General features: G+C 29.6%; 1 protein-coding gene across 1 annotated transcript; it reads left to right on the top strand.

Annotated features, from left to right (window-relative positions):
- The first annotated feature begins 780 nt into the window (after positions 1–780).
- LOC126693144 (GDSL esterase/lipase At3g26430-like) lies at positions 781–12,780 on the top strand. Its single transcript, XM_050389020.1, has 5 exons — positions 781–1,110; positions 4,015–4,224; positions 4,322–4,491; positions 8,406–8,676; positions 12,458–12,780. Exons 1-5 carry the CDS (start codon positions 849–851, stop codon positions 12,715–12,717), a joined length of 1,173 nt encoding a protein of 390 aa, XP_050244977.1. The 5' UTR covers positions 781–848; the 3' UTR covers positions 12,718–12,780.
- Positions 12,781–13,067: the final 287 nt, after the last annotated feature.

Raw genomic sequence — 13,067 nt, 5'->3', positions numbered from 1 at the left:
TATAGGAAACTAATTATTAGCTAGATATGTCTTATCCCAACAACAACAACAACTGTAGAAAAACTAATGGTGATTTGATCAAAAAAAGAATAATAACTAAAAAGATATATCTTTATGTTTGTTATTCAATACTAGCCTCTGAGCACGCCCTCATGTGCGTGTTCAGAGGTTCTTTTATTTTTTTAGGTAAATGTTAATAATTTGCATCTATTATAATTTAGAAATATATATTTTTATTTTCCAAACAATTAAAAATGTTAAACTTTAGAGATAAGCAATAACTGTGTTTTTATTTTATATATATAATTTTTGTTTTGAGAATCTAATTGATAAGTGGATAAAGCAATTTAAAAATCAATAGGGGAATGACCTTATTTTCTAGACAATATTTTAGTGAGAGTTAAAATTGTATTTTTACTATATTGTCTTTATTTTTTTAAAGAGTTTTAACTTATGGCATCCGCTTTTAATGATAGGTATTTATCATCAGACTAAGACACCAATAAGTTTTTTGGTGTAGGCGATGATTGAACCCCAGATCTTTTATACAACCATCAAAGATTTTACTAATTGAACTAATTGGAATCCATAATTTTGTCTCTATTTAAACATAACAGTATAAAATATTAAAAAAAAAAAAAGAAAAAAAAAAGAGAATCTCAAACAGGAAAATCTAATTAAATAATAGTATAAAAAAAGACGGTACCGATGCATTCAATCATTCCAAGGAGTCAAGACTCCAAGTGGCTCTCCTTATTTATAGGCTCTCTTTCATCATTCTTTATCATCTCTTGTAAGCAGTGTTATATAACCCATCTCTCTCTCTCTCTCTCACATAGATAATATATATGGAACCTCACAGCTTGAGACTTGTTATGTATGGGCTTGCAGTAGTAGTAGTAGCCTCAGCGATATTGTTGCTTCAAAATCCAGTGGTGGCTTCAACTCATGAGTGTGATTTTGGGGGTATCTTCAACTTTGGAGACTCGAATTCTGACACAGGAGGTTTATCAGCAGCATTTGGACAAGCCCAATCTCCACACGGAGAGTCCTTCTTCCATGCCCCTGCTGGTCGCTATTGTGATGGCCGTCTCGTCGTTGATTTTATTGGTACTCTTCTTCTTCTTCTTCTTCTTCTTAATCTTTAATTAGCACTATTTGATGCTTTGCATTATAGCATTGGCTACATAGATGAAAATAGACTAAATACCATTTTTTTTTTTTTTTTGAGAAGTACTACTTGCGTAGAAAGTAGAAAACACTTCTCATTTATTTATTTTCTTTTTGTCCCAATTCACTCAAAGTGAGAAATTATTGGATTCAAATCCAATATATTTCTTAGGATAATTTACCAAATTTTCTTAAATTCTAACGACTCTTTAATGATTTAATGGTTTAGATTCTGCTATATCAACATTCTACTGATAATATATTTAGACTATTAAATTATTAAAAAATTATTAAAATTTAAGAAAAACTATTAATAGATCATTCTAGAAAATTGAGGTTATCTGTATCCAAAATTATTAGGACTTAGAAAAAGGGAAAAAGTGCCAAAGATGGACAAATTATACTCAAAATAAGAAAGAAACACCACGTTGCTTTGACAGTGGACACCACGTGAAGCGGATATTTGTCCGCATTCTCGATCTTTTTTTTTTTTTTTTTTGATATAAAAGATAGATCGATATCTTTTCTTTATTATTTGTATTCTTGCTAAATTACTATTTGTCCGCATTCTGATTAGTTTATCTATAAAGTTCTTTTAATTTAGACATGAACCGACACTCCGTATACTAAAGACAACAAAAAAGTAAAAAAATAAATAAATAAATAAATAAAAACCCCACCGCCAAGCCCCATCTTTCATAGATATTATTTCAATATATTACAAACCCAAAATATATATATATATATATATATATATAATGTCCACAACATTTTCAAACACTTTTATGATAAATTTGTGGAGGGTAAGAGTTGAGGTTCAAGTCTCTATGAGAGAGTTTCACATATATATATATATATATATATTTTTTTTTTTTTGGAGAGAATTTCAACCTATGACGTCCACGATGATAGTTCTTTATCATTAGACCAAGACACTAATCAGTTTTTGGTGTAGGTGGAGATTGAACACCAGATCTCTTATTCAACCATCAGAAACTTTACCAGTTGAGCTAGCTGGAACCCACCACATATATATATATATATATATTTAGATTAAGTTAGAGTAGAATTTCTATCTTGTATAAAAAAAAATAATAAATCTTAAGTGGCAAATTGTTATTGACGAACTAATGGTAGGCTAAAATGTAATTTTAGTAATTGTTTTAATTTAGAACTAATAATAATTTACTATCTATGATTTGTTGTGAAAATTTTATAGACGTAGTACTTAAAAATAAAATCCAATAGTACAAGAGAAGAATAATGGTGCAACCACAAACTTTTTTTATAATATTTTTACACATTGTTGAGGTAGAAAATTCTTTTAGGTTCTTATTTAGGCCTAATATTTACATAATCTTTTTATTTATCAATAATCAATCATCACATTAAATGTGCATTTTTTATTATAAGAGAATGATAACGTTGATCTAGTTTATGCTAAAATACTAAACTTCACCTTTATCAAATGCAAAATACATTCTAAATTTTAAATTAAAAAAAAAAAAAAAAAAAAAAAAAAAAAAAACAGGTAGTGTTCATTACACAAAGCTTGTTGCACACACCTTTACCCACGCCCGCAACTTGATGGTATAGTTGTTGACCCGCTCCACCACTATACCATCCCACCTAACAAGCAGGTGGTAACTTTTTATAATATACCTTGTAAATTTTAAAATTGAGTAACCAACAAAATCACCTTTGTTATCTGATTATTTATTTATTTTCATTATTTTTGGAGAAAAGCTATCATCAGATTTTCGATGTGTGAAAAACTATAAATTGAGCGATTAATTTTTTAAATTAAATTTGAATTGCTTTTTTATTTTTATTTTTATTTTTAGAATCATTTAATTTAGAATTACAAATAATTCATTATATGCATGCGAATAATAATTTTTAAATTTAAGATTATTCCTATCAAATAACCAAATAATTTCTCTCCCAAATACTTTGAATTGCTTAAACTCCTAAACACTTAAATTTAGAAATCCTTACGATGTTGAATATCTCAAATTTAAAGGAAATTAATAATGGTAGGAGTAATTTGTAATTTTAAATGAAATTAGAAGGTCAGTTGCTTAAATTTAAATTGAAAGAAGCATATTATAAACCGGGTAATTATTAGAGGGAGATTTGCTGCAAGTGCACATATGAGTGTTGAGTAATTTTAGTTTTATATTTCTTTATGTGACAATAGTTTTACCATGTGAACCATTTTGTGTGTCCGTTTTTGCCTTCTTTTTTTTTTTTTTTTTTGTGAGAGAGAGAGTTTCAACCTATGGCGTCGGGGATTAAACCCTAGATTTCTTATACAACCATTAGAGACTTTACCAGTTGAGTTAACTGGAACCCACCGTTTTTTCTTCTTTATCTGTAGTGATATATGTCAGATATTTTAATGCTAAAAATAATATCACCTAATCATTGAGATAGATTGAACGGAATGACGGAAAGTATAATGCTTTTATTAGTTGAAGAATTTTTTTTTAAAAAAAAATTTAAGGGTAAAAATAATATTTTGAGCCTTTTAACAAAGTAAAATCCTATAACTTCAAAAGGAAAAAAGATTCAACTTATATTAAAATTCAAACACAATTTTGTTCCACTTCAATGGTTTGAGGTCTAATTTGTTAAGATTTTGAAATTTTAGGGTTTAATTTGCTATTTTCGAAACTATAAGATCTAATTTGTTACTTTTTGAAACTTTAGAATTTAATTTGTTACACTTTTTTTTTTTTTTTGATAGGGTTACACCCTTAAACTATATAAGATTTAAAATGTAATTTTCTCAATTTTAATTTATTTTTTATAACGTTTACTTATTTGATTGGGGTATTTCAGCTGAGAGCCTAGGATTACCATATTTGAATGCTTACCTCGATGCTGTTGGATCCAAGTTCACTCATGGGGCCAACTTTGCTACGGCTGGATCCACCATTAGACCCCAAAATACAACTCTTCATCAAAGTGGTTTTAGTCCTATCTCTTTGAATGTTCAGTGGTATCAATTCAATGACTTCCATCGTAGAACCCAAATTTTTCGTCAAAAAGGTAATAGCTTCACATTTAGGTTCAATTTTACGTGCTTTACTAATAATAAAATCAATGGCATTCTTATTATGAATCTTTTGGATGATGCCTTGTCTAGAACGCATTTTCCAGGAATTATTGCCCAAGCCAGAATTGTTTTCTCGTGCTTTATATACGTTCGATATTGGTCAGAATGATTTGACAGCAGGCTATTTCCTTAACATGTCTACCGATCAAGTTAGAGCATCTGTTCCTGATATTTTGGCTCAGTTTAAAGATATCTTACAGGTATGTGAATAATCTATATCTATATATATATTTAAAAGCTAAATTTTAACATTTATTATTACTACACTAGTCACATCATTTACTTATTTTTTATTTTTGGAGAAATTACATTTTATCATCCTAAACTATACAATATATTACACTTTGCATCCTAAACTATTCGAATGCATGTTTTGCACCTTAAACTTGACTCTTGTTATACTTTGCACCCTAACCTTAAATTTACTGTTATATTGGATGGAAATTTATAACATGTGACTTGCATGTGAATTTTACTTAGGTGGCACCAAGTTAAAAGACAAAACACCCTCTTTCCAATCAATTAAAATCAAAATACTATTTCTATAATTTTTTTACCCAGCTCTCTCACTCTCTTGCTTTTCCCAAATCCTGTTGAATGTGTAACCCTAAATCCACAAAACAAAATCATCCTTAAGATTTATCAAAGTAGAAGCTCCATTACATTAAACTTTAACAAACCGATAATGCCATTTTTATGTGATTAATTAAAGAGTGGGAGGAGAGTATAAAATCCATCAACGTAGAGGCACTAAATTCACCGAATAAAAATACCTTGTGCTTCAAATTGAAATTTAGGACAAATCTAAAAAGGACGTTATTCACAATGCCTAGCTAATCCAATCCATAGTTGACCAATTGATTTCCCCACTCACGATCACTAGAATTTGCCTTTACCACATTGTTTCTTTACGATGACAAAAAAGAGCATTCCTATAATCTATGTTTAGGTTTTGCCTATTGCATTATGTTCTAATTGATTTCTCATATGACTTATCGGTGCCCATTATGATTTTTTTGTGATTCAATCCAACAATGGTGGTGCCGTTGATGATTTTGTCTTGAGGATTTAGGGTTACACATTCAGTAGGATTTGGGGAGAGGAGCTACTGATACAAGAGAGAGAGAGAGAGAGAGAGAGAGAGAGAGATTGGTAAAAAAAATAACCAAAGAGGCTTTTGTTTTTATTTGATTGAGAAAAGTTTGTTTTTGTCTTTTAACTTTGTGCCAGCTAAGCAAATTTTATGTGCAAGTCACATGTTATAAATTTCCATCCAACATAACAGTAAATTTAATGTCGGGTTGCAAAGTGTAGCAAGGGTCATAGTTTAGGGTGCAAAACATATATTCGAATAGTTTATGGTGCAAAGTGTAAACTAGAGTATAGTTTAGGGCGGTAAAATGTAATTTTTCTTTTATTTTTTATTTTCTCTTTTTTAACTTTTCTTCTCCCAATTCTTAAAAAAAAAAAAAAAAAAAAAAAAAAAACCTATTCTTCTCTCTATTAGTGCATGAGTAATGCTATAAATACAAATTATTTTATAACATTTTTACAAACCGCTGATGTGAAAAATTCTTACTAGAATTCTTACTAGTTCTAATATGGGTCCATCATTAACATCACATTTTTAGTTACAATAACTATTTGGAAAATGCTAAAACTACATTAGCAGTTTGTAAAAATGTTGTAAAATAGTTTGTGTCTATAGCATTGCTCTTAGTTCACACCTATTGTTACACTTCTTCCAACTTTTCTCCTCCCTTTTTACCTCTTTATCTCTCCACTACTTTATACTTTACCGTTACACTTTCTTCATCTTTTTATCTTTTTTATATTTTGAATCTTCTTATCTCTATTTTATTATGTATAAATTTGATATCATTTCTCCCATTCAATCTATTTTTTTTCCCACACAAAAATATGAGTACTCACTCTCTCTCTCTCCCCTTTCTTTTGGACGATTTTAGTTCTTCCTTATAACTCTAATTAAGGTTAATGGGGTTTTTTATTATTATTTTTTTTAATGTATTTTAGTATTGTGTGTGTGTGTGTGTTTTTTTATTTATTTATTTTTTTCATTTCCCATCAGAAAAGTCTTCTCTTTCCCTTTTATAGCTTTGATTGAATTTTGGTTTTGGTTAATACTTAGATTTTTTTGGAAATAAGAATTTGAGATTATATCAAAACATAATCTACATGGCTATGAATTTGAATATTCCTACCAATTTTTTGAGTAATAAATTATTATAAAGTCTATTTTTTATTCCTTTGGTTTCATTTTAATTTTGGTTCAAACAACATTGTAATTTTGTGATGAGTTTTGATTATTATTTTTATAATTTCATTATTCCTTAAGAGATGAGAAATTGGAATAATAAATTTGAAATTTATAAATTTTAGTTGTATATTAGGCAAATATAAACACACTACAATAGAAGTTAGAAGAATATGGTTCACCTTAAAAAAATATTGATAAAAAAATGATATATTTATAGAGATAAAAAGATAAAAAATACTTGTAGAAATCTTTAAAAAAAAAAAAAATAGACAATGTTCATAATGTGTAGAATGAGAGAGATAATAACAAATTTGAATCTTATACAAAAAACACATTTGGAAATTGTTCATTTTAAAATAAGGGAGTGTTGCATTGCATGGTTAACTTAGTTCATAAAACTTGGCACCAAAAGGGTTATATACGCACATGTGAGTCATAATTGAATATACAGAGCCAAGGGTATGTGGGAAGAGAATTAAAGTTGACCTCAAGGTCCAAGGCCTAAGCTATATACAACTAAACTCATGTATGTAATCTCCTTATTTTTAGTCACAATTTTTACAATTAGTATTTTATTTACTATCTTTAGCATCCTTTGTTATTAATTTTTTTGCAATTTTTATTTTGTTCAACTTTTCATTTTCTTCAACTATTGTCTTCTTAATTCAATCTTTCATCTCCTCCAATTATTGTTTTTAAAAAAAATTTCATTTGATTCCCTCTATAGATTTTTAAATTTTCTTATTTATATCTTTTTAAACTCTACAGTTTCAATTTGTTTAACCTTTCATCTACTTCTACCACTCCTCTTCCATCTTAATTTTTATATAAATTTCTTATTATTTCATTTCCACCCCTCTCCTCTATTCCTTCCAAGTTGTCCACATGACAAAATAGGTTAATATTCTCTCTCTCTCTCCCTCCAATTTTGTATCTTTATTGGTGGTTTTTTTTTTTTTCAACCACTTATTTTTAGGATTCTAGTTGTAAGATATCTAATAATGAAATCGTCTCTGGAATTGAGATCTTATTCAAAAAAAAAGATATCAAATATCTAGAGTTTCTTTTTTGTATATTTTCTACTAATGGTTCTTTTTGTTATTGTTGATTGAATTGTCACATTACATTTGTTTCTCTTTTTGATAATTTGTATAGAATTTTATGCATATTTAGGTATTTTGGTATTCCAATGCTTGATCACAAGTTTTTTTCTTTATCCCATTGGTTTGATTTGACTTGGGTTAATAATTAATTGTTTTGCAAGTTAGAATTTGATTTTTTTTTTTTTTTTTAGTGATCCATTTAAATGTTAAACTATGAGACTTTACTAAATTTTGTTTATTTTTAAATCTTTTTGGATGAAAAAATTTGTAGTTTTTGTAGAGAAAGTATTCTTAATAGTTGTATCAGAAGTACTTTATAATACCACTTATTCAACGAAAAGCAAAGGTTAGTCAAATGAAATAATCGGATGAATGACATATTTTAGCTTTTGCAATTATATTTTCATTATTATTTTACAACTATGCATATACAGAAACTTAATTCTAATTATATTTGGTTTAAGACATATTTTTAGAAATTTTTTATAGAAAAAGAAAAAAGAAAAACTGATTTTTTTGACAAATTTGTATATTTCTTATAAAAATGGTATCGAAACTTTATTAAAATGATCATTTAACAAATTCCCCAATGATACATGTTAACGGGACTCTTTATAATATTATAATAGTTTAAGATTTTGGAGAAGCCGTAATTTATGATAATGCAGCTTTTAAAGTACTTTTGGGTTTTTTTTGAACTAACAGTAAAAAAAATACATGGTTGCTATGCTAGTATATGTATGGTCAAGGGGGAAGGTCATTCTGGATACATAATACGGCTCCGGTTGGTTGTTTGCCGTACATCTTGGATCGTCTGAAAATCACAGCCGCACAAGTGGACAAGGCTGGATGTGCAGCTCCTTTCAATGATGTTGCTCAATATTTCAATCGTAAATTAAAAGAAGTTGTGGTCCAACTTCGAAAGGATCTTCCACTGGCTGCAATCACCTACGTTGATGTTTACTCGGTGAAGTACTCTCTCATTAGTCAAGCAAGGAAACATGGTAAGCCCTCCATATATCCCATAAATGATATGAGCTTTCTCAATTCTTTTTGGCTTATTGTACTTGTGTTCAACAAGAGGCCTCATATACTATTAGGAATTTTTAACATACATACCTTGTGAGTTAAAATAAGGAGTCGCAAGTACATTAATCAAAATTGAAAAAAATCTAATATCACATCTTTTTCTGTCACAATCTTGCCACAACTCTGATGTAGCAGGCTGTGAGCGATGGACAAAAATTGTTGAATCTATCAGAAAGTGATGAAACGATTCCCAAATTATGAGGAATTTCCATTATTGAATTAGATTAACCAACTGATTACAGGAAGGGTCAAAGGGCCTAGAGTAAAAGCAAGGCCTTAATGAATAGACCCTCTCAAATACCTTAAAATTTTCTTGTAGCTTGTAGATGAGTATTAGTGGGAGAACTCATAAAGTAACAAGCCTGTCGACAAAAAAAGGATAGATTTGGCCTAGTGAAAGTGAGATATTGGAAAGCCCTTACCATGATTTTGTATTGAGTAGGATCAGGTAATAGGGAACTATCATTGGGCCACAAATGAGTATTAGGAGAGCATGGGGTGTTGCATGGTTTACAATCAGTCATATGGAACTTGGTAAGAAGATCTAGAGTGTACTTAGATTGATGAACAAACAGCCCAAAGGGAGTATATTCAATTTGGAGTCCCAAGAAGTAATGAAGCTTACCTAGATCCTTAAGATCAAATTCTTGATTAAGCTAATGACTAAGAGAAGCAGTAAAGAGAGGATGATTACCAATAACAATAATGTCATCCACTTAGAGCAAAAGAAAAACCAAATGACCATCATGCTTGTAGATAAAGAGGTTACCATCAACACCAGAAGCAAGAAACCCAACATGAAGTAACTAAGTCACAAATATTTAAAACCAGGCCCTATGTGTCTGTTTTAAACCATAAAGGGCCTTATGCAGCAGACACATGAGTGGGACTAGAGGGATCAACATAGCTTTGAGACTATTCTATGTAGACTTCTTTAAGTTTTCCATGAAGGAATGCGTTGCTAAGATCAAGTTGCTTGAGATCCCAACCCTAGTTCACAACTATGGCAAGAAGTAATCTAACTGTTGCAAGTTTTATCACTGGACTAAAGGTCTCTTTATAGTCCAAATCATATTGTTGAAGAAGGCCTCTATCCACTAACCGAACCTTGTACCTAGTTATAGTGCCATTACTATTCTTTTTGAGCTTGAAAACCCACTTGCAAGTAATAATGTTCTTATCCAAAGGAGCTGGGACAAGATACCATATTTGTTGCTTTTTTAGAGATTGAAACTCGGAATCCATAGCATCTACCCACTGAGGGTATTTAGTAGCAACAGCATAAGTAGGGGGCTCTTGGTAAGTGTAATAAGTAAGAACTCTGAAAACTTTATGTTTATGAATACCATGTTTTGATCTTGTTACCATAGGATGAGAATTAGTAGAACAAGGAATAGAAGTAGGTGGAATACAAGTAGGTGGAATACAAGTAAATGACTTGGAAGAAGTAGGAATAGAACAAGATTCAGAAATGGGAACAGGTGAGATGGAAGGTGGATCAGGAACACGTGAAATAGAAGATGACAAGAGAGATAAAGGAATGAGATCATCATGAACTGGTGAAACAGAAGAAGAGATGGAATTAAGGAAAGAAGCAACAGTGAAACTAGGGGAAGATGCAACAGAAAACCAATCACAAGTAGTACGAGACAGAAAATGAAATTTGAGAGTTTGTGAGATTAGGATTATTAGCAAATGAGAAGAGCCATTAAAAAAAAAAAAAAAAATCATGTGACAAGCTTTGGTGAATGGAGCAAATGGTGTAGTGTAGTATGTGCCCCATGTGACACATGATTTTGATTTTTCAAGGACTGTTGCTTTGCCGTTACTTTTTTTCTTCAGTTTTTTTCTCTCTCGGGTAAGTAATATTTCATGCATTTGGGACTTGGGAGTGCTCTTTTAGAGTCGGTGGTGCACTCTATTTTGTTTTGATTTATGACTTCGTGTTTGGTGTTTTTTTTTTTTTTTTTTTGGGATGTCTAAGACTTTATTTAGTTCTTCTGCACTCTTATCTTTCTTTTAAAAAACAAAAAACTGATACCAATTACTGTATATATTATCATAATTGTAGATTTCAGTTAGTTCAATTGGTAAAATTTTGTCATCGAATAAGAAATTTAAAGTTTGAACCCTATTTACACAAAAAAATTAATCCATGTGAGATTAGGATTATTAGCAAATGAGAAGAGCCATTAAAAAAAAAAAAAAAAAAAATTCACGTGACAAGCTTTGGTGAATGGAGCAAATGGTGTAGTGTAGCATGTGCCCAATGTGACACATGATTTTGATTTCAAGGACTGTTACTTTACCTTTACTTTTTTTCTTCAGCCTTTTTTCCCTCTCGGGTAAGTAATATTTCATGCATTTGGGACTTGGGAGTGCTCTTTTAGAGTCGGTGGTACACTCTATTTTGTTTTGATTTATGACTTCGTGTTTGCTGTTTTTTTTTTTTTGTGATGTCTAAGACTTTATTTAGTTCTTTTGCACTCTTATCTTTCTTTTAAAAAACAAAAAAGTGATACCAATTACTGTATATATTATCATAATTGTGGATTTCAGTTAGTTTAATTGGTAAAATTTTGTCATCAAATAAGAAATTAAAAGTTTGAACCCTGTTTACACAAAAAATTAATTCGTGTCTTAGTCTAATGATAAGAGCATTATGAAACGAACGTCATAAATTGAAATTCTATCACATCTAAAAAAAATAACAACTATATTCAATATATATATATATATGCACGGATTAAATAATAAATGATATATAAATAAAATAAATAAATAATACACTACTAATAAAATCTTTATACTTGTGATGAGGGGATGAGGTTAAGTAACACTTTAAATAAGAGGAAAGAAAAGTATCAATTGACATTAATTACATTTTTTTGATGGCGAGTTTAAAAATGGCATAAGAGTATTTTTGAGGGAAAAGTGGAATAGAGTAGGTAGTGGACAACCTTCTCAAAAAAAAGATAAAAGGAAAAGAAAAAAGAGGTAGGTAGTGTACAAAATTTTTAATACTTTTAGTAATGAAGTTTTAGTAGGAGCAATGATTCTTTTCATTTAATAAGTTTAACAAAGGCAAAATAAGCCACATGTTAAAAGAACAATGTGAAATGTACTAATGTCTACATTAAGTTATATGATTAATTACAGCGTGTAATTCTTAACGTTTATTATAATACTACAATTACATATATTTTCTGCTCTGCACAACTTTTAGAGGAAAGTAAGTTCATAATTTTCAAAGAATTAAACTTAGTGAAACTTGTATATAATTTAAATTATTATACATACAATGTTAAAAACTTTACAATTTTATAATTATATCCTTGAAAGTCAAGTCAATGAAACTTTATTCAATTATTGCTTGAAATATGATATAGCTTCGAATGGAAAAAAGTTTACCTACAAACTAATTTAAAGAAAAATTCCTCCAACCCACTAGATAACAATTGATAAAACTATTTACATGTACTTTTAGTTATATGACTTACTGAATTAGTCATGTAATTTGTTTAGATAATATAGATAGATGATTTTATAATGAATTGGAAATGATTTCTCTAAACCGGTTTAGAGAAAAACTTTGACCGCTTCAATTGGAAATCACATCAAGCTTGAACTTTTTATTTTTTATTTTTATTTAGTATAAAAATCTTAATTTGTAACTACATGACATGAAATTTCCAGGGTTTAAGGAGTCGTTGAGAGCTTGTTGTGGCCATGGAGGCAAGTATAACTACAACATGCATATAGGATGTGGAGGAAAAATAAAAGTGCATGGCAAAGAAGTTTTAGTGGGGAAAGCGTGCGAAGATCCATCAGTTTGGATTAATTGGGATGGCGTCCACTACACTGAGGCAGCTAACAAATGGGTTTTTGATCAAATAGTTGGTGGTTCATTTTCTGATCCACCCATTCCATTGAAATTGGCCTGCCATAGGCATTAATTTAAGCCTATTGAATTGTGCACCCAACAAGTTTTATACAATTACAATCTCATTGTCCGCTCATTCTTATGCTTTAAATTGGAGTTATTATCACTGTTTGTTTCTTTAGTTTATATCTACCTTAATCCATTTCAAAATAGAACCATGAGTATTCGCGTCTGCAATTTCTATTCTATTCTATTTTACCATCTCAAAAAGCTACTTTATCAATTATACCATACCATTTTATAGCGCAATCAACATCTCAACTTTTATTTTCCTATTTTACTCATTAAAATAATATATATTACCCACTAAAATAATATAATATATAATTTTTGTGCTGCTGCTACAGTGCTACAATGATTTTT

This window comes from Quercus robur, chromosome 7 (assembly GCF_932294415.1).
Source record: "Quercus robur chromosome 7, dhQueRobu3.1, whole genome shotgun sequence".
Lineage (NCBI taxonomy): Eukaryota > Viridiplantae > Streptophyta > Magnoliopsida > Fagales > Fagaceae > Quercus > Quercus robur.
This window is presented reverse-complemented; position numbering and strand designations above follow the sequence as displayed.

What these genes read in the sequence shown, in the direction of transcription:
- LOC126693144 (XM_050389020.1), top strand. Translation starts at nt 849, where the DNA reads ATGGAACCTCACAGCTTGAGACTTGTTATGTATGGGCTTGCAGTAGTA. An exon ending in CCAAATTTTTCGTCAAAAAG is followed by an intron (nt 4,225 to 4,321) that starts GTAATAGCTTCA and finishes TGCCTTGTCTAG; the next exon opens with AACGCATTTTCCAGGAATTA. An exon ending in AGTTTAAAGATATCTTACAG is followed by an intron (nt 4,492 to 8,405) that starts GTATGTGAATAA and finishes TTGCTATGCTAG; the next exon opens with TATATGTATGGTCAAGGGGG.